Below are 22,435 nucleotides of genomic sequence, written 5' to 3'. Positions count from 1 at the left end.
CAAGAGTTCTAGTTGGGACTTTGCAGGACAAAGTTGCTTGTTGAGCTCCCATGAGTTCAGTTTAAAGAAAGCTTGGAACAGCTTGATCCATAGTGAAGCACTCATCAGTTTCCCAATTAATTACTTTTTTTTTTTTTTTTTTTTGGCCATTTGATGTCGGAACCTGGCATTTGGAAGTCTTCTGGGGCATTTGTTGTCCCTGGGCCAGACTCCAGGCCCTTCTGGCATGGCACCTAAAATAGGTCACCTTTATCTTTCCCTCCTCCTGGCTTCTCGTTTCCCTTTCTCTCTGGTTGTGGGCACTCCCTGCAGGCACCCCTGCCACTGCCGTGGAGCCTCCCTTCGCCATAGAAAGATTCCATTCTCTCCTGGCAGCTGTGCTCTGATCTGTGATGACATGAGGCACATCAGAGTCCAGTTGCACTTTTGGAAAAAATGACTGCTCTTTATTTTCTGAGTTTCCAGTAAGATCATTTTCTTTTAATGGGAAACTTTCGTAAATAATACCTAATGCAAATTATGGGTCTCTTTATTATATGGGCAAATACCATATTATCATCATTCCTCATACTGGGTACTGACGACACACTTGGACAAAATATCAGAGATGGAAGCCAGTCTGTCCTTTGCCAGTGGGCTAGACACTCAGAATGTAAAGGTGAACATGGCAGGTTGAGCAAAACTTCCTGGCACTGGGTGGCCTTGGATGACCCTGAATAACCCTGCATGGCTCTAGGTGACTCTGGGTGGCACTGGGTGATCTTGAGTGATGTGAGGTGACCCTGGGAGATTCTGGGTGAACTTGAGTGGCCTGGGTGATCCTGAATGACCTTGAAGAAAAGCATGGATCTTTAACGTCAACCTTTTGGGAGGTCCATAATCCCAAAGAAACGTTTTAGAACCTCTACCTGCTGTCGCCTGTATAATGATATGATAGTTTATTAGTTCTTTTTTCTGGAAAACATACTCCATTAGAGCAAGGATGATATCTTATATCCTGTATCCCCATCACTCAGTCTGATGGCTGATATAAAGTCAAGTAGAACTATTGTTGGGCAAAAGTGACATGACAAATAATTTATGAAAATGGTGTTTGAAAAACTTGCCCTGTTACCCTGGCCCTTCAAGTCAAAGCATGAAATGAAATACCTTACTCCAGAGGTTCTTAAATTTTAAGTAAGAATCACATGGATTGCAAAATACTCAGATTCCTTGTCTATCCCCAGAGAGTCTGAATCAATAGCTTGAGAGCTATTGCGATCTTCACAAGATCATCAAGTGAATGTGATGCAGAAACACTGGATCTCCTGGTTTGGCAGTACATGGGGAGCAGGGTCTGTTTGTCTTTGGATAAATTATTATATCCTTTCAGCCCGTTTTTCCTTCCGTAAAGTGGAGTTGTTCAGAGAATCAAGGAGAGAAAGACACAAAAGCACAGAGTAGTTGGAATAGTGCAGTGCACACCACCCACCTGGGAACCACTCATCCGAGGAGACTGCAAATCTGGTTTCCCTGTTCCTTGCCCATTCTGCAGATGGTTAGGTAGGGTCCATAGGCCTGGCACTAAATCAGTCATTTTAAACTGGGACTGGAGAAGGCATTTATAATTGAGGTTATGAGGTACTGACTGGTTGGGGGTGCCTTGTTTGTGTCCAGTTAATGTTCATTTCTTTATTTAGTTCTTTGAGGATAATTATGGGCAGCATCATCAGTGAGTATTTTTTCACCCAGGAAGTACTAATTGAAGGCCTACCATGACTCCGAAGGTATTTACTAAATGCCTACTGTGTATATCTAAGACTGAAATATGCAAAGTTGAAGCATGTCTCGTCATGCATGCCATAATCTCTTTGCTTAAATAATATATTCCAGCTTTACGATGGACTCAAATTCACTTCATTTGTGGCGGGAACGCCACAGAAATTATAAAATATCTTTCAGAAGCTTTCTCCCATATATGTGGATTCATTCACTCATTCATTAGCTTATTCATTCAACTAATACTGATTGAGTACCTGCTTCATTCAGGCCATGCGTGAGGCACTACCAGTACAAAGATGAATTAGACGTTGCTATCTCCCCTGAGAAGTTTACAGTTTCATTGTTTAGATAAGATAGGTAAGTAAATGCCATAAGATACTGTGATTAAGGGCTGATACTGTTGTTATAGACAATAGCAATTAAACTTATGTGGCACTTACAAAATTCTAGGCCCTGTGTTTAACCCTTCATATGAGCCATCCTATTTAGCCCTCACGCTGTCATGTAACATTCTGTTATTATTCTGTTACTATCCTCATTAGCTCTGTCATGAGACTTGCTGTTGTTCTTCAGTTGCTCAGTCACGTCTGACTCCTTGTGACTCCATGGACAGTCATTTTAAATTGGGACTGGAGAAGACATTTATAATTGAGGCTATAATGAACAAAATGCATCACATGTTTATTATCTCCTTTCATTCAAGAAAGTGAGGGGAAAACCGTGTTGTTCCCATTTTATAGATGCAGAAACTAAGGTTAACAAGTATTAAAGCTGTGTTTATATCTTCCCAGCCAGTAAGTGAATGCACTGGGATTCAAACTCAGGTCAGGTTCCCTGTCCCTATCTCCCACAGTTTTCTCAAACTCATGTCCATTGAATCAATGATGTCATCCAACTATCTCATCCTCTGTCACTCCCTTCTCCTCCTGCCCTTAATCTTTCCTAGCATCAGGGTCCATTCCAATGAGTCAGCTCTTCGCATTGGGTGGCCAAAGTATTGGAGCTTCAGCTTCAGCATCAGTCCTTCCAATGAATATTCAGGGTTGATTTCCTTCAGGATTGACTGGTTGGATCTCCTTGCTGTCCAAGCAACTCTCAAGAGTCTTAGAGATGTTAAGTATGTTGCCAGAGATCACACAGTAAGTCAATATAAAAGACTGGCTTAAACCCAAGTGGTGTAATGGCAGCACCACTCTCTTAACCACACCCACTCGTTCATCACTCTGAAGGTTTTTGTGGCCATGGAGCTCAGAGAAGGCTGACAAGAACAGTAAGAACAGCCTTGGCAGTGACAATTGAACAAGGTGCATCACATGCTTATTATCTCCTTTCATTCAAGAAAGTGGGAGGAAAACCTTGTTGTTCCCATTCTATAGATGCAGAAACTAAGGTTAACAAGTATTAAAGCTGTGTTTATATCTTCCCAGCCAATAAGTGAATGCACTGGGATTCAAACTCAGGTCAGGTTGGTCTCAAAACCACCTTCCATTTGACTCATTACTGATCAGGGATTAGATGTTCTGTATCTCCCAGGAAGATGCCTCCAGATTTGCTTATCTGTTGGGGGTTTGAGATTATCCACACAACTAATCCAGACCATTTAGGCATTGTCTAAACAGCACCTGATTTGGGATGGCCCAACATTGCCAGGTCTCTAGGTCTAAGGAAGTGATCGATAACATGATTATCAAAGGGTTAATGTTCCGTCCCCAACAGTAGTTTGTCATCATGTTGCAGTGGTCCAGAAATCAGGCGGAGAGCATGTTGGTGGAAGAGTGAACTTCCACCTGGCCTGCACTGACTCTATAATTACTTACAGCTCTAAGTCTTTGCTCTTGTGGGCAGACCAGCACATTTCTCCAATGCTAAATTAAGTATTTTCATACAGAGGAGAGCCCATAAAGGCTCGAAAATTATCCTATCAGATTTCAAGGCAAACTCTTATATTCAATCTTATTTTTAAAATGTTCACCCAGGGGAATACTGGCTTTCCTTTATGGGCCATTTAAATCATTTCCTGTGCCTCTGAATACAGCACAGAAAATATTCACCTGTTTCTCTTTATCACACTCAATAGTGTATTTGACAGAACTTGTAAATCCCAAACTGATGATGTCTTATGCTTACCTTCCAGTGGTAAGATTTCCAAAATTATTACTATTTCCTGGGTCATAACCAAACCAACTCCCAAATCTAAATTGTTTGTGTTTGGCAATTGGTCCTTTCCTTTAATATTCTCTATGTCTCTGTCTCTGCAATCTCAGTGAGAGTTTTAGTAAAGTTGTGTAGTCCTGGCATCAACTTCCTTGTTCCAGATTTCCGTATGCCATCAGGGCACACGGGTTGGTGAAAGGCCATTTCCCTTGGGTTTGCCCTCTATTCTTGTGTTGTGGCTTTAAATTTGTACAGCAAATAACTCAGAACCAAGTTACTGCCTCGGCATGAGTGCTGGCAGGAAAAACAGCCGTAGTGGAGCACAGAATCTGTCTGTGTTAGCCCTGTGTCACCGACTACTCAGCCCAGCTTTTGGCTTCACCTAAATGATAAATGGTCCTATTGTCTGAGTTTCGTATTAAAAAACTAGAACTCAATCTAGATTAAGCAAGGACAGAGACCCATTTCATTGCACTGTACTTTAATATTCCTGAGACCAGGGCTTTACGGGTGTCTCCTTTTAACAGTCATCTCTCTCCAGGGCGGAACACTGTGCTGCCTTTGTTTTATCTGATCTTGCAGCTAAATAAGAGATGGTCACTTATCCTCACGCCTCCCATATCCTGCTGGATTTCTCTTGCTAAAAGAGAAACTGACCACACGGGGAAAGAGAGAGGTTTCAGGCAGGGCATTTCAGCGTGTGTTTACAGGCAAGACCGACTTACTCAGCAAATCCTGCTCGGAGGAGCTGCAGCCAATGAAGAGGCTATATCGCGGCTTGCTTGGGGGCTTCTGAGTTTGAGCTGCCTGCAGAAATGTAAGGCAGTGCTGCCTCGCGCTGATGGCAACATGGGACCCAGCTTCAGTTACTCCTCGGGCTCCCCAGCTCTGCAGCACGGGGAGAGAGCCTCCATAAACATGTGGGTGATGTAGCCAGCTTTAGAGGCCGAGAGAATCCTGATGGATTCAGGAGACTGTTTTTTTATTTAGATTTTTTTCTTTTGCCTTCTTTTTTGGAAGATGAAATGCTTCTCTCGTTACCTGCCTTACATCTTCAGACCTCCGAACACCATCCTCTCTTCCAGCTGCCACACGGAAGGTACAGACCAGAGAGGGAGAGTGTCTGGGTGGGTGGGAAAAAGTGGGCTGGTGTCTGACTTCCCACAGGCTCTGCCGAGACTGCCTTCTGCAGCTCCTAGAAGACTCTGGTGCCTGGCAAAAGCGTCTATCTCACAGACTCAGATCTGCTTCTAAAATCAGTCTGTTTTCTACAAGGAAAGTCTTTTCTGAAGAGCAGGATAACAATTGCAAAGGTGGTCTCAGCACTGATGCAGCTGAGTAGAAAATAATTTAGAAATGTTTTGCCAATTCTTCTTGGTCTCTTTCACATGCAAACAAGTAACTGGAACTAACGTTAAGGGGAAAACAAATTGCTGTAGGGGCCGCCACATACATTTATCCAAGCTCTCTTGTTTTGTCACTGTCCTTTTAATAACTTGGTGTATGCCCAAGAAAGCAATTAGCAAAATAGAATGGGCTTATTACTGTATGACGGTGGAGCATTGGTTGGTTGTTGGGTTGATTTGCTCAGAGTCTGTACTTGGGGTGCAGGGCAAGAAGATCGCAGCTGAGTTTCAGTGCTTGCTGGCAATGTGGTCTGTAGGGTCCTAAGTTGATGCCTTAAGGCGAGGGTGAGCCGAGTCTTGTACAAACAGTTCCTGGTCCTTTGGGGGACCTTCCCTGCACCCTCTAACCTAGCGTGCTATGTCTACGTGAGGGGGGACTTTCTACATGCACGTGTGCAACGCCTTGTAAACATGCTGGCAATTCCCCGTCAACTAAGCACTGCAGCTTTCAACATTTCTAGAGTCAGTAGCTGGTCTTGCATCTTCTCTGTGTGATTTGCCTGTTTCTTTTGATCTGACACATCCTAGGAAAAGAGCAATTTCAAGAAAAGTCTGGCTGTTTTTCAGCTGTAGGGGTTGTCCTACAAGCAGTCCTTGATAGAGAGCTGAGGTTGGTGGGGAACAGCAGCTCTGCCTTAGGGCCAGACATGCTCTCTGGAAGTGAGCCGGTGAGCAGCCTGTTCTGAAAACCCATCCTCGTTTCTCATCCTCATAGGAAGAGCCTTGGGCTAGGGGCTGTGTATTTAAAATAAGAGAAGTGTGTATTATACCATAAAGATGCTTTTTAATCAGTATCCTCAGGAAATGGGAGTAGAAGTTTGGAACTGAAATTGAGGGTGGTATTTTCCATAGGCATTGATAATTCATAGATTTTTTTTTTTAATTTGGATATTTACTTTAAAATATTATTGGTGGCTAAAGGAGATGGCCCACTGAGAAGTCTTTCTTCCCTCATAGAGACTTAGCAAGTCCCTATATATACTGGGGAGAGACAAAGGGTAGCATGGATAGAAATCTCCATGAGGAGAACTTTCCAAATACAGAAGACTTAAACTCATACAGGAAGCTGCCTCAGTGATTTCTGATTGGTGCCCTGCCTCTCCTCCCACCTTGAACTTTGAGAACTCAAACACTTTGTCTATTCAGTTGCTGTTTTGTATATGAATCAGACTCACGATCCTATCTTAGGGGACAGACCCTATCTTGGGCAGACAGAATACCACCACCATGAGAACTTCCTTGAACTGTTTTTTTAAATCAGATTTAACTGATTAATTCCATCAAAATGGAAACCTCATTTTATTCATGTCAAAGCAAACAATCTCTGAATCACCAGCTATCATCAGATGTAGGTGGTGGGGGGAGAAAGACTATAAATTTCTTGTAAACCTTTCAAAGACGATGGTCAAGGGGAATAGCCTCTGCCAAACATTAAAATCATGGATAAGACTCTGGGGCAGAGTAGAAAAGGTAGGAGTTAAATATCAAGAGGCCAGGGCCAAGTCCCTTAATTGCTCTATGCCCAGTTTCTTCTCTAACATGGAAATAAAGAGACCTACTTCCAGGATGTTGGACTTGCCAGGTAGATCAGTGGTAAAGAATCTGCCTGCCAATTCAGGAGACAGGGGTTCAATCCCTGGGTTGGGAAGATCCCCTGGAGAAAGAAATGGCAACCCACTCCAATATTCTTGTTTTAGCAATCCCATGGACAGAGGAGCCTGGCAGGCTATAGTCCCCAGGGTTGCAAAAGAGTTGGACACAACTTAGCGACTAAACAATAGCTACCAGGTTGTTAAAAATTAAGTGTGATAATTAAAGTTCTTCATAAAACTTACTTCATGATAGATGCCCTCCATTTTTTAGTCCCACACCCTATATACTTTCTTAGATATTCAAGTCTCTGTTATACTCTCTTAAGCAATAAAGTGGTTTCCCCCAACATATCACAGAGTCACTAGAAACTTGTTACTAGTTTGTTACTAGTTGAAACTTCTTTAGAGTTTGAGGAGAAAAAGATGTCAAAATGAATCTGAATTTATGTTTCTACATGGTTAGCAATCAAGTTACTCTGTAGTCTATTCTGGAAAAGTTATGACTGGGAACATTTATTTAATTGAAAAAGACAGTAATGATTAACTTGTGTCTATCCCTGTGAAAGTCAAATAAATCCACACAGTCCAGACAATCCCTTTAAGAGTAATTCTAGAACAACTTTAAGAGCATTAACAATTTCTGTGCTGCTTCAGGGATGGAACCATCCTACTGAGAAGACAACATTATCCTCCCAGCTTTGCCTTGACTTTGTTCTTTCAACACAGGAAGATCCTGGGCACTGCGTCCTAGCTCTACCACTTGCCAACTAGGTGATGTTGGGCAGTTCCTTTATCTCTCTTAGCCTGTTGTTTAGTTGCTAAGACATGTCTGGCTCTTTTGCAACCCCATGGACTGCAGCCTGCCAGGCTCCTCTGTCTATGGGATTTCTCAGGCAACAATACTGGAGTGGGTTGCCGTTTTCTTCTCCAGGGGATCTTCCCGACCCAGGGATCAAGCCTGCAAATCCTGCATTGGCAGGCAGATTCTTTACCACTGAGACCCCTGGGAAGCACTTCCTCTTATCCTAAGTTCCCTCGTTTGTAAAATATGCAAAGAAATACTTTCAGAATGCCATACACAGTGTGATGATAATGGTAACCAGCCTGTACTTCTATTTACTGCATCCAAGGCATTACCTAAACGCATTATATACAGCAATACATTGTACATAGGGTAAATCTATAATATGTAGTCAATAAATATTAGCTCCTTTTTCCTTCACTTTCTCATTCTCAGCCCTCAAGCCTGTTTCTTCTTCCATCATATAGAGTTGGTCCATATATTGCAGTCAAAATTCTTGCCTGAAACATGATTCCACCCCACCACCTCAAACACAAACACACTTGCAATGACCTCCCCAGGACTGCTGCTGCTGCTGCTGCTAAGTCACTTCAGTCATGTCCAACTCTGTGTGACCCCACAGACAGCAGCCCACCAGGCTCCTCCATCCCTGGGATTCTCCAGGCAAGAACACTGGAGTGGGTTGCCATGTCCTCCTCCAATGCATGAAAGTGAAAAGTGAAAGCGAAGTCGCCCAGTTGTGTTTGACTCTTAGGCTCCTACCAGGCTCCTCTGTCCTTGGGATTTTCCAGGCAAGAGTACTGGAGTGGGGTGCCATTGCCTTCTCTGCCCCAGGCCTGCTAGGTCCTGCATATTCTGACTCCTGCCTGACTTTCCTGAGTGACCCCAAACATGCCTTCTTGTCGGCTCTCCAGCCATAAGCTGTCTGTCTCCATATTCTCCCTCTGACCACAAATTTGGGGGATGGTTCTCTCTCCCCCCTGCCCCATTCTTTGATTCAAGCCGTCGATTCTCAACTGAAGCTGAGACGCTATCCTTGACTCTCAGCTGATCTTAACTCTTTTTTAAAAAATGTATTTACTTATTTGGCTCTGCTGGGTGTTGGTGGCAGCACATGGGATCCTCAATCTTCACTGAAGCATGTGGGATGCAAACTTTTAGTTGCCACATGTGGGATCTAGTTCCCTGACCAGGGATTGCACCCAGGCCCCTTGCATTGGGAGTGCAGAGTCTTAGCCCCCAGACCACCAGAGAAGTCTCTGATCATAGCTCTTAAAGACCTGGGTTTCTTTCCTTCAGAGCACCTATTCTAGTTTGCCATTACGAATAGACTGATAACAACTGTTTTGTTGGTATCTGTCTCCTTGCTGGACTGAAAGCTTCATGAGAGCAAGACTCATATAATTCGCTCTCTGTTTTATCCTCATCACTAGAACAATACCAAGTACATAATAGGCACTCAATTTTTATTGAATAAGTGGATTAAAAATACCAACATTGTTGTATAGGTAAATCTTAAAAACATGTGGACAATATTCTGAAAAGCATTACCTTTTATGTGAATGCTAGTTGTTGTAAACATTGTGGATTGGGGAGCTTTTGGTGGCCATACTTGAGGGATCTACTTTTATTACCATATTCTAGTAATACTATAACTTGAAATAAGAAGACACATCCAGAAAAAAAGGACAACTAAACAGTGCTGATGCAAGAGCACAGGTAGGGTTTTGAGAAGACAACGGGATGGTATGCCCTTCTCTGTGGATCCATCAAGTGAGCACATAACTCCCACCTCCTGATAGGGAAGGATTAATACAGCAAAATGGCTTCAGGAGCAGAGAAAAAAAAATTCCAATCTCCATCAAAAAGAAATTATTCCACATAGGACAGAGGGGCCTAGGAGACCCACAGAAGTAAGAGAGCCAGAGAGGTATGAGGAAATTTGCCTAATATTCTCCGATGGACCTGATTTGGTACCTGGCATGAAGGGCTTTTATTTGGATTATTTTACAAATTGGTACGGGTGCTTTCTTTATCCAAAGGGTGATGTGCTATGCCAGAGGCTGTATCCTTTCCCTGAGTTGCCTGGTCATCATTTCATGCTGCAAACCCCATTCATCCTTTAAAACTCAGTTTGAGTCACATCTTTCTAGGAAGACTTCCTCAACAAGTCCGAAGACAGAAGTGTTTTTATGAGTCACATAAACCACAATAACAATGAGAAGAGGAAATGAGAGAGAAGCAGCCGTAGCACTACAAAGTCTGTGGATCTTTGGCTGTGTGCTGGGGGCCGTGGCTGTATAATCTCATTGGCCCCTCACACAACCTCTCGTGTCAGATGCCATCATCTCTGTGTTACCGATGAGGACACTGATGCTCACCACCTTGCCCAGAGCCTTGGTTAGGAAAGTGGCAGAGCCAAGACTCAGGTCCAAACAATCTGAATCAAAACTCAGTGCTCTTCAGGGAACTCTGCTCAGTGTTATGTGGCAACGTGAATGGGAGGGGAGTTTGTGGGGAGCAGGGGAATGGACATAGGTATATGTATGGTTGAGTCACTCTGCTGAGTACCTGAAACTGTCACAACATTCTTAGTCGGTTATGAAAGTATTAGTTGCTCACTTGTGTCCGATTCTTTGTGACCTCACAAACTGTAGCCCAGCAGGTTCCTCCTTTCCCTTCTCCAGGGGATCTTCCTGACCCAAAGACCGAACCCAGTTCTCCTGCATTGGCAGGCGAATTCTTTACAGTCTGAGCCACCAGGCAAGCTAACTGGCTATACTTCAATAGAAAATAAAAAGTTTAAATAATAATAATAAAACCCTAGCAGCCATATATCACATGGAATTGTGTGGGTCTGGTGACTCTCTGATCTCTTTCTCTAGGCTGTTTGATCCTTAAAGGCTGGTATAAATTACTGTTGAACAAGACAAAACAAAACTCAGCTCTCTTGCCCCTTACATTGCATATTTCCTCCTGAAGATGTGTATGAGAATAGCCTTCAGGCTATATTGAAACAGTCCAAGTCTGCATCTATCTCCTGGTGGCCAGGAGCAGCTTGGGCACAGGAACCCTGCCCTAGTTATCCTCGGCCTCTGCAACCTGGTCAGTACAGAGCTGGACTGAGTAGATGCTCAAGAAATTCTTCTAAAATGAAGGACTGAACGACAGAGTGAGTGAGCATACTTATCTGTCTTCTTTCAATAATGCTCCTTCAAGACGAGGAAGGTTCTTTGCTCTTTTTGACTTTTTTTTAACTGGAGTATAATTGCTTTACAATGTTATGTTAGTTTCTGAGGTACAGTGAAGTGAATCAGCTGTATGTATACATATACCCCCTCCCTCTTGGACCTCCCACCCATCCCCCCATCCCACCACTCTAGGTCATCACAGAGCAACGAGCTGAGCTCCCTGTTCTGTAAAGTTCTTGCAGCAGAATATCTTCCAATGATAGCCAAAAGCAGGGCTGCTGGAAGTACATACACACACACAGGAAAAATACACATTTTTTTTCAAACTCTACTTTTAGAAGTAAACCAAGCAGTGTTCTCTACTTTCTAGGCACAGTTCCACTATGTGTGTAAATGGATGTAGGTACAGTTACCTGTATGCATTCCTCACAACAATCCTATGAAGTAGGTACAATTACTATCCCTGTGTGTTAAACGTGGGGAAACCAGAGCACAGAGAAGTTAGGTAACTTGTCCAAGGTCACACAACTATTAAGTGCAGGAGCTAGGATTAGAATCCACGCTGTTCAGTTCCAAAGGACCTGCCAAGAAAGGATTTTGCTCTACTTTGTGCCTTTTTACATATTTATAGAATTCTTATATGTATTTGGAATTCTTGTCTCAGCCCTTTTCACGTATTTAGAACCAACCCACTCTTTGGGTCCACGTCAAACACACTTCCACCTACAGCATCCCCTGACTACTCATTTTCTCATTGTTACAAATACGCAACTACATTGAAAGTCTTTCCCAAGTGCACATTGTGAGCCTCTGTAACACAGAAAAAATATTCCATCACATGAAGGGGTTATTATAAGGATTAAGTGAGACAAAACCTTACATTGTTTGACTCTGCTTTGCATTCCAAGTTGGCTTTCTACTTTTAGGTGCAGTAGATGAACAGTCCCTGCTTTCATCTATAGCCAGTCCTCCCCTGTGAGCCGAATCCCAGCCCTGACCCCTACTCAGGCCCCTCACTCCCACACTCAGCCCTCTCCCTCTGCTATCTCTAAGTCTTCCTCTCTGCAGGATCCTATGTGGCAGCCCACAGACATGCTGTAAATCATCTCACTTAAAGTCATCCTCTCCTGATCCTGTAATCCCCTCAGCTGCTGCCTCATTCCCCACTGCCCTTTTCAGGAAAAAAACCAAAATCTTGAAAGTGTCCTCTCCACTGTTACCATGTCTTTTCCTCCAGTTTGCTCTTTCCATCCGCCACCGAAGCCGCTCTTGAGAGTCACCGGTGACCCTCTCCTTCGTGAATCCCGTCATCCTCTGCTGCAGCTCTCACTAGTTTTGGCCCACGCAATCGCCGCTTCCTTCTGGAGAGAGTTTCTTGTCTTGGCCTCAAGGCCACACTTTCTCTCTGTTTCCCTCTCCCTCACTGGCTAGTCCTTCTCTGACTCCCCAGATGGTTCCTCATCATCTTCCCAACCTGTAGATATTGGGGCCCAGGGCTCAGTCTTATTCTTAACCTATACTTGCTCCTAGGTGATCTCATGGTCTGAAATATTTTCTGTTCAGTTTATATTTCTAGCTCCAACTTCCCCTTAAAATACAGACTTGTATATCCATCTGCCTACCTAGTATTTCCACTCGGATGCACAACAGAGATCTCAAAACAGAACTCCTGATTTCCTCTCAAGAAAAACCTCTTTGTCGAACATTTTTCTCCAGCTCACTAAGTGAGAATTTCGTTCTCCTAGTTACTCAAGGCAAACACTTTGAAATTTTCTTTTATTTCCTTCTGTCTCATATCCTTCTAACTCTATGATAAATCCTTAGGCTTAAACTCCTAAAAATTATCCAGAATCCAAACACATCTTATCATGTCCATCACTCAAATATTTCTTTATCAGAAGTATTTCTTGGCCTTCCTATCTAAAATAGGGACTTCCTGGGTAGCTCAAAAGGTAAAGAATTTGCTTGCAATGTGAGAGATCTGGGTTCAATCCCTGGGTTGGGAAGATCCTTGGGGGAAGGACATGGCAACCCATTCCACTATTCTTGCCTGGAGAATTCCATGGACAGAGGAGCCTGATTGGCTCCCGTCCAGAGAGTCACAAAACGTTGGACACGACAGTCTCACTCCAATGTTATTAGCAGCATTATTTACAGTTGCCAAGATATGGAAGAAATCTAATCCATCAACAGATCAGTGGATAAAGATGTGGTACGTATATACACAACTGAATACTACTCAGCCATAAAAAGGAGTGAAATCTTGTTATTTGCAACAACATGAATGAAATTGGAGGGTATCATGCTAAGTGAAATAAGTCAGACAGAGAAAGATAAATATTGTATGATATCAGGACATATGTAGAATCCAAAAAAAAGTACAACAAAGTAGTGAAAATATAAAAGAAACAGACTCACAGATACAGAGAACAAACTAGTGATTATCAGTGGGGAGAGGAAAGAGGGCAGGGGCGAGATAGGGGTATAAGATTAAGAGGTACAAACTATTGTGTATAAAATAAGCTACAAGGATATATTGTACAATGCACCATGCTGTGCTTAGTCGCTCAGTTGTGTCCAGCTCTTTGCAACCCCATGGATGTAGCCCACCAGGCTCCTCTGTCCATGGGAATTTTCCAGGCCAGAATACTGGAATGGGTTGCCATACCATCCTCCAGGGGATCTTTCCAACCCAGGGAATGAACTCAGTTCTCCCACATTGCAGGCAGATTCTTTACCGCCTGAACCACTAGGGAAGCCCAGTATTTTACAATAGCTACAAATGGAGTATAATCTTTAAAAGTTGTGAATCACTATATTGTATCCCTGTAACTTTTGTGCATGAACTGTATGTCAATAAAAAAAAAGAAAAAGAAGATTACAATATAGCCAAATGGAAAAAAAAAAATTCTCACACACACACATACACACAAATACATACTCCCTCAGTTACTTGTACCCTGCTTTATTTTTCCTCCATAGCACTTACCTTGACCTGACATATTATATATCCATTTACTTATTTGTCACCAGTCTTTTTGTGCTCTAGAATATAAACTACGTGAAAGCAGAGACATTCTCTGTTTTGTTCGTTTCTATGTCTCCAGTACTTAGAACAGTTTCTAGCACATAGCAAGCATGGCAAAGATGCTTATTGATTGAATGAATGTGAATCAACATTTATGTGAAATTTTAGTGATAAAGTAGAAAGAGTGAGATCTGAAGCCAGATAAACCTGAGTTCCAATCTCAGACTGATAATTACTGGCTGGGTGACCTTCAGTTACTTACCTGGTATATTTCCTTTTCTAATAACATGTCAAAGTATTATCATGAAGGTGAAAAAAATTATTGATAAAACCCCTAGCAAAAGGCCTGTGAACGTTCAGGGCCTTGGACTTATTTTTTGTATCCCCGCTGCGTCTACCACAGCTGTTACATAGAGGCATTAAGGTTCCGTGTTGATTGAATTTTTTGCCTATCTGCATAGCTAGCATTGATTGTGGGTTTGCTATGTGCCAGACCTTGCATTAAATACTTTATAGTTACTTCCTCCCATAAATCTCACAAAAACATCACAAATATTGATGAATGTTATCACTTTCCAGATAAGGGAATGAGGCATTGAACTGTATAGTAGTACTTACTCAAAACCACACAGCTAATATGTGGTAGATGAGGGTTCACATCCAAACGGCCTGACTCCAGCATCAAGGCTCTTAGCTGCCCCCTGCTACTACCTACAATACTCAGGCATTGTTCTCAGCACGTGGAAACTGAAAAAATAGAAAAAATTCATTCCTCTTTTAAGAAACTATGGTCTACCAGGAGAGAGAAAGGCACAGGCACTCAGCTCTAACAGCGTGTTTTAACCCTGGCCGTGTATGAGAATCAGCTGTGGAAAGGCACAGGGCTGTCTCCGCCCTACTCTCCATGGAAATTGGCCCCAGGAATCCTGGTTTTTAAGATCCCTCAGGTGAATCTTAGGAGTAATCAGAGGCTAGAAGCTGAGTCTGTGATAAGCAGCAGCCTTGACTGACGTATATCTTCAGAGCTCCAGGGAAGAGCTCTGGGAGAAAGCGATTGATCAGTCGTGGATCCCTTTGAAATGACAGACTAAAATCCTGCTGCTGACAAGAGGTTGCTTTTGGTCAAGATGTCTGGCAGAGAAGTACCTGTCCTGAAAAGATTCAAGGTCAGTGCTGTCCTCTTAAACATTCAGTGAACCTCTATTATGCATTTGTCTGCTTCACAGTACCTATGAATTTGCTTCCTGATGTTTTATTCAAGTACTGGCTAAACTATCTACCTAACATAGAGAAAATCACTCAAGTTTTGCTATCTATCAAAAGGGGGATAAAAATGATTCACATACCAAATGTGCATTTGTTCAGCAAATATCATTCATACAAAGCGACTAGTGTGGTTCCAGGTGCAACTGAAGAGCTAGCTGTTGTTTTTATTAATGTGATTCATATTAGGGAAGCTCCTGGAAATCAACTCCTGCCCTGTGTGTTTTAATAGGATGTGGTGGTGGAAAATATTCTGGCCCAGCAGTCTGGACTGGGTTCAAGTTCTCGTCTGACATTGGCGACTCTTGGGAAAATGGCTAATTCTGCTGTGCCTCGTCAAACAATGATGTAGCATCAGTAAATCTTGGTGGGATTGGTGTGAAATTGAGAGGTACTTTGTGAAGTCCTTGTCTTGAATCTTTGAATATTAAATCATCTTTCTGGGAGTAGTAACCCTATTTTAGGAATTTCTAATAAAAATCCATAAGGAATTCAACAGTGGGTAGGAAATAGGAAGGACAGAAAATAATGTTTAAGTAGAAGCCAATGGGGCTTCAGGTACTCTGCATGTATTACTATCACCTGGAGATAATCCTGCCTGGTCGTATCCACACTTTGCAGGTGAAGATACTGATGGAGGACTGATGAGATGAAATATTGGGTTGACCAAAAAGTTCGTGTTCAGGTTTTTCCATGACAGCTTACAGAAAAATTCAAACGGACTTTCTGGCCAACCTAATATTTAGTTGGAAAGACTTTGGCTTTGGAATCTGATAAACCAGAGTTCCGAACGTGACTTCAAGTTATGTATCCTCTGAGTGTCTTTTTTCTCTTCTGTAAAATGAAAGTAAATAATGCCCCCTTTTCATGTTTATTATAAGGATTAAAGACATTGAACAGCATGTGCCTGGTCGCCGCTTAATATACTGTCTCTGCGCTTGCTGTGATGGAATGTTTGTCCAGGTCTCACCAGTGAGTCTGGTTGCAGATCCTGAATTTCTTGCATTTCATCCCACTCCCATCAAAAAAGCTTCCTTTTTTTTTTTCTTTCTTTGATTCTTTCAACCTCCGTCACCTTTCCTGGTGCTTCCTGTAATATACATTGGTCAGTGTTGTTCTGAATTGTGTTTCTGAATTCATTATTTGTCTCTGGTGGTTGTGCCCCAAGGCAGTGCCTACATTTTGACTCAATTTTAGAAATCTAATAGAGAAATCAACAGTGGTGAAATCATCATTGTTATTAGAGAGTCTGGCCCATTAGTTTTCTGAGTCATTGTTTCTTCACTGGCAGCCTGAGCTGGGAGGAGAGATAGGCCGAGATGGCCAAGGGCTTTGCCTTTGCAAGTGTCTATAACAGCCCAGTCAGTAAGAAAAGCAAAGAGGAAGCAAATTAATTCAAAGATGTGCGTGAAAGCCCTATCTGAATCCTATACATGGCAATGTCACTTACCTGAATATGTTTGGAGCAAATTCATTAGTCAGGGAACCTCCTTGCAAGAGAAGTTATTAATGTATTTATTCACTTATTTTAAAAACACAAAGAATATCTCTATTCTTAACGTCAAATATTGGCTCGGCAGTGGGTTCCTGTGGTGGTAAAAATAGATATGGTTCAAACCCTGTTGAAAGAAAAACTAATCAAATGAACATTAATTGTGGCAAACGCTGCAATGGAGAGGACATGGAATTAGGACAAGGCCTCAGAGGGGTTTGTAATGCACAGGGAGCTCAGGATACTTTCCTTGGAGAAGTGTCAGAACTGAGATCTGACGAATGAGTAAAACTTAAGGAGGCAGGATAAGAGAGAGAATCTTCCAAGAAAGATCTTGTTACCAGAGGGTCATGGTGAACATGAGGTCCTAAAGGAAGGCCAGTGAGGCTGGAGCACAGAGGCCAAGAAGGAGTTTGGAAGAGACTGAGGCTATGAATGCTATGACCCTTTGTGTCTCTGTAGTGTGGATGATGGAACTGGTCTTGATCCAGAGACCAACTGGAAATTATGAAAGTATATGAACTTGGGGAAAGAAGCCTGACCATATCTGTAGCATGAAAGACTCTTCTGACTGCTGTGACAATAGAGTAGAGAGGCTAAGAGGGACTGGACATATTTTAAAGAGTTGGCCACTCAGATGTGTGGTTGCTTTCCTAGAAGCAGTCCTTATTGTTGCAGTGCAATAGACTTGTATTAATGGATAGTTCTTTGTACTCTCCAAATTCCTCAAGGTGCATTTGTGTATTATTAAAACAGTCTTACAAACACAGAAACCTGGCCATTGTCTTGACATTCAGACAAGGAAATTGTTATTCTAGATGAGCAATGGCAGGAGCACACCAGGCTGTGTTTTGAAGAGGCAATAAACACTATAAGCATTGAAAATAAGAGTGTGTTCACTCTTCCAGATACAGCACTTGCAAAGCACAATATTTAGAAAGAAGAGAAAGGCCGTCTTAGGATAAAACCATTAAGAATGTTGTCATATCATGTATGTTTGACAAGAAATAGCTGCCAGATCCAAGCCTCTGGAGAGAACGGTATGCTCAACCGTGTATCTTTATTTATAAACAGCAAGGTGACCCTCTCAGGGGACTGCTGGCCAAAGGTCACTCTTTTAGGAGCAAAGGTTAGGAAGCCACGTCCTACCTTAATTATAAACTCATCCTCTCATAGACCTGTAACCCAGATAGAATGTCTCAGCATGCAGTGGGTGCCCCAAACATCCTGCGGGAGCCAAGCAGGTAGCAATTACCAGAAAGACATGATATTGGCAACATGTTGTGTGTACAGTATGTTCCAGCCCTGACTAAAGGCAACACAAGTTAGATAGGAAAAAAAAAAAAACTACTGAGAAAGGAAAGCAAATCCAACCCATAAGCCAAGGCCTTTAGGCCACCTGTTTGCATCCCACAGAAAAATGTCATAGAATTTTCATTTGGGAGAAGACCTCTGATTCAGGGACTTTTGCAGGGTCCGTGAACTACCTCACAAAATTCCTGGTAAGATAATGGTGAAAAGCTAGCTTTCTGCCCAAGCAGGCCATTCAACTTCAGGACAGTGCTGACCATGCCTTCATCTTTAAGTTGCACTGAAATCTATTTCTTAGAACCATCAAGACAATTCTACATGTGCACAAAAATGCTTTGCATTCGCCTCTACAAGTTAAAAGATCATCATTCCCTGTTACTGGAATGTTCTCCCAACCCTACAATCCTTTCTCTCACTTCTTTTAAGTGACTTCTTTGTACAGATGTCATCCTTTAAATAGGCCGTCCTGCCTACCTTCTCTGAAAGGGCACACCTCGCTAGCACTTAACCTTGGTTTTACGTCATATATTTTCTCACTCCTTCACATGTTAGATGTTTGCATTGTTTCCCCTCGCTAGACATAAACTCCATGAGAGAGCGAGAACTTTAAGCCTTTGCTCCCCACTGTACCTGGTACATAGAATGTGCATGTGTGGTCAGTCACTAATTCAGGTCCAGCTCTTTGCGACCTCATGAACTGTAGCCCACCAGGCTCCTCTGTCCATGGAATTCTCCAGCCAAGAGTACTGAAGTGTTTCCTTCTTGTTGTTCCCTTATCCAGGGGATCTTCCCAACCCAGTCTCCTGCAATGTCAGGTGGATTCTTTCCACTAAGTCACCAGAGAAGCCCATACTTGGCACATAGTAGGTGAGATAAATGATGGTGGAAGAACAGATGATGAATCTTCATGTTAGCATCAAGAGTAGGCAAGTGGAGTGACCCGTGTTATGTTTGCCTTCCTTCATCTAGGACAGTGGTCCCCAAAGGCTAGCCCACATAAGATTAACTAGATTAACTAGAGTGCTTAGTTTAAAATGCAGATGTGGGAGCTCCCACACTCTCTGCTGAAATTCTGAATCAGTGAAGCCAGAGTAGAGCCCAAGAACTTCCATTTTTAAACTGCACTCCAGCATCTGTTGAGGAAGGAACCTCAAGTTCAATAATACAAGAGGCACTGTCCTAGGTTAACAGAGAGTAAAGAAAATAAAAGTGACACTACTAAATGTTGCATGGTTTCCTTCATCCCTCCCTCCATATCTAGCCCAAGATGTGGAAACTGTAGAGGTAGCATTAGAGAGCAATGCTGCTCAAGGGAAGGGGGTTAGGTGAACCCATTTGTAAACACACTGATTCTAAATCTCAGTTGGGAGATGGCATGACTGCAGACCTGCCAAAGATGGGTGAACTTAGAAGCAAAGGGTTAACACTCATTTCCTCTCCTACCTGAACACAGAGTATTTTTCTGAATGGCTGCTGCAGCCTGTGAGTGGGGCAGGGCTTCACCTTGGTCCTGACAATTTACATCGAACCAGATGCATAGCCAGAGCTGGAAGAGACAAGGCAACCTTGTTCAGAGCCCCGCCCTCCACCATGCAGAGACATGAAGTGAACCGTCCAAAAGCACACAGCTAATTAGTGTCCGGGGCTTCCCGGGTGGCTCAGCAGTAAAGAATCCGCTTGCCAATGCAGGAGATGCGGGTTTGGTCCCTGGGTCAGGAAGATCCCTTGGAGTAGGAAACAGCAACCCATTCCAGTATCCTGGCCTGAGAGATCCCATGGACAGAGGAGCCTGGCAGGCTATAGTCCATGGAGTTGCAAAGAGTTGGACATGACTTAGCAACTAAACAGCAGCAACAATTAGTATCAAAGAGAGAAGAGAGAAAGTAGTTCAGTTGTGTCCAACTCTTTGTGACCCCATGGACTATACAGTCCATGGAATTCTCCAGGCCAGAATACTGGAGTGAGTAGCCTTTCTTTTCTCCAGGGGATCTTCCAAACCCAGGGATTGAACTCAGGTTTCCCGCGCAGGAAGATTCCCATAGCTGGCGCTGAAAGACAGCCTGTGGTTTCACTGCAGTGTTTCAGCCTCAATACTCCTTTGAAATTGGTTTGACAGTTCCCGACAATCCCGTGGATACGTTAAAATGATAGGCTGGCCTGAGTAGAGACTCTATATGGAAGAGAGACAGGGAAAGCCCTCCAGGATACCCTGTAAAGACTTTCCTTCCTTTCCCATGGCAGGCTTGGGTCCTGATAAGCCCTCAAGAGAGAACCAGTTTTGAGATAATTTTAAATAACTGAGTGAGGTATGTGTAATGATATTATTATTTTACAGTTTTTTTTTTTTATAAAAGGAAGCTTATTTTTCTTTGAAATTGGCCCTATATACACACAGAATCAGCTGAAAAGACTATTATCTGGTACTAAACTTTCAGGAATTTTCTTATAAGTGCTATCTTCCCCGTTTTGGGTACCTAATTACGTAGCTTGGACCAGGGTATGGAACACGGGTTTCTCAATAATTGCACCTCTCCAGTGCCACTAAGCAATGGGCTGAACTTGACACTGTAGAGCTCAGGGCTGGAGCTATGGGCAAATTCTCCTCCAACATCTCCTGCTCCAATCTCAGACATGCCACTGTGCCAACTTGCATTTCTCTGTTCCCTGTCTAACTGCCTGATGTGAAGTTTGCTGTGAGTGCTGGGAACAGCCTCCTTCAAATTCACTTCATTTGCACTCATTTCCAGTCTTCTGTTTGGAAATTGTATTTTTGGCTCCAATTCAGATCAAGTCAAAGTGAGATGATAAATGGAAATGATCCTCTGGGTAAAGCACTGGCAAGGCTTTAGTTATAATTTTCTATTGATCCTCAGACATGTTCTGGGCATTGCACAAAATTATTTTTTTTTCATTTATTTTTATTAGTTGGAGGCTAATTACTTTACAATATTGTAGTGGGTTTTGTCATACATTGACATGATTCAGCCATGGATTCACATGTATTCCCCATCCTGATCCCCCCTCCCACCTCCCTCTCTACCAGATCCCTCTGGGTCTTCCCAGTGCAACAGGCCTGAGCACTTGTATCATGCATCCAACCTGGGCTGGTGATCTGTTTCACCATAGATAAAATACATGTTTTGATGCTGTTCTCTCGAAACATCCCACCCTCGCTTCTCCCACAGAGTCCAAAACTCTGTTGTGTACATCTGTGTCTCTTTTTCTGTTTTGCATATAGGGTTATCATTACCATCTTTCTAAATTCCATATACATGTGTTAGTATGCTGTAATGTTCTTTATCTTTCTGGCTTACTTCACTCTGTATAATGGGCTCCAGTTTCATCCATCTCATTAGAACTGATCCAAATGAATTCTTTTTAATGGCTGAGTAATATTCCATGGTGTATATGTACCACAGCTTCCTTATCCATTCGTCTGCTCATGGGCATACAGGTTGCTTCCATGTCCTGGCTATTATAAACAGTGCTGTGATGAACATTGGGGTACATGTGTCTCTTTCAGATCTGGTTTCCTCGGTGTGTATGCCCAGAAATGGTATTGCTGGGTCATATGGCAGTTCTAGTTCCAGTTTTTAAAGAAATCTCCACACTGTTTTCCATAGTGGCTGTACTAGTTTGCATTCCCACCAACAGTGTAAGAGGGTTCCCTTTTCTCCACACCCTCTCCAGCATTTATTGCTTGTAGACTTTTGGATAGCAGCCATCCTGACTGGCATGTAATGGTACCTCATTGTGGTTTTGATTTGCATTTCTCTGATAATGAGTGATGTTGAGCATCTTTTCATGTGTTTGTTAGCCATCAGTATGTCTTCTTTGGAGAAATGTGTGTTTAGTTCTTTGGCCCATTTTTTGATTGGGTCATTTATTTTTCTGGAGTTGAGCTGGAGGAGTTGCTTGTATATTTTTGAGATTAATCCTTTGTCTGTTGCTTTGTTTGCTATTATTTTCTCCCAATCTGAGGGCTGTCTTTTCACCTTGCTTATAGTTTCCTTTGTTGTGCAAAAGCTTTTAAGTTTCATTAGGTCCCATTTGTTTATTTTTGCTTTTATTTCCAATATTCTGGGATGTGGGTCATAGAGGATCCTGCTGTGATTTATGTTGGAGAGTGTTTTGCCTATGTTCTCCTCTAGGAGTTTTATAGTTTCTGGTCTTACATTTAGATCTTTAATCCATTTTGAGTTTGTTTTTGTGTATGGTATTAGAAAGTGTTCTAGTTTCATTCTTTTGCAAGTGGTTGACCAGTTTTCCCAGCACCACTTGTTAAAGAGGTTGTCTTTTTTCCATTGTATATCCTTGCCTCCTTTGTTGAAGATAAGGTGACCATAGGTTCGTGGATTTATCTCTGGGCTTTCTGTTCTGCTCCATTGATCTATATTTCTGTCTTTGTGCCAGTACCATACTGTCTTGATGACTG

General features: G+C 42.6%; 1 protein-coding gene across 4 annotated transcripts in view; it reads left to right on the top strand.

The window, feature by feature from the left end:
* PPP2R2B (protein phosphatase 2 regulatory subunit Bbeta) overlaps window positions 1-22,435 on the top strand; it is a 512,526-nt gene that overhangs the window by 28,176 nt on the left and 461,915 nt on the right. Inside the window, exon 1 of one of the 4 annotated variants that reach the window (XM_070465594.1) lies at window positions 4,742-5,014. The exons of 2 other annotated variants lie outside the window; for them this stretch is intronic. In XM_070465594.1, coding sequence (XP_070321695.1) covers window positions 4,936-5,014 — 79 coding nt within the window. In that variant the 5' untranslated portion in view covers window positions 4,742-4,935. Of the gene's footprint in view, window positions 1-4,741; window positions 5,015-22,435 lie in introns of those variants that run through there. One more of the 4 variants, XM_070465591.1, reaches the window with a different exon arrangement.

The sequence above is a fragment of the Odocoileus virginianus genome, chromosome 3, assembly GCF_023699985.2.
Source record: "Odocoileus virginianus isolate 20LAN1187 ecotype Illinois chromosome 3, Ovbor_1.2, whole genome shotgun sequence".
Classification (NCBI taxonomy): domain Eukaryota; kingdom Metazoa; phylum Chordata; class Mammalia; order Artiodactyla; family Cervidae; genus Odocoileus; species Odocoileus virginianus.
This window is presented reverse-complemented; position numbering and strand designations above follow the sequence as displayed.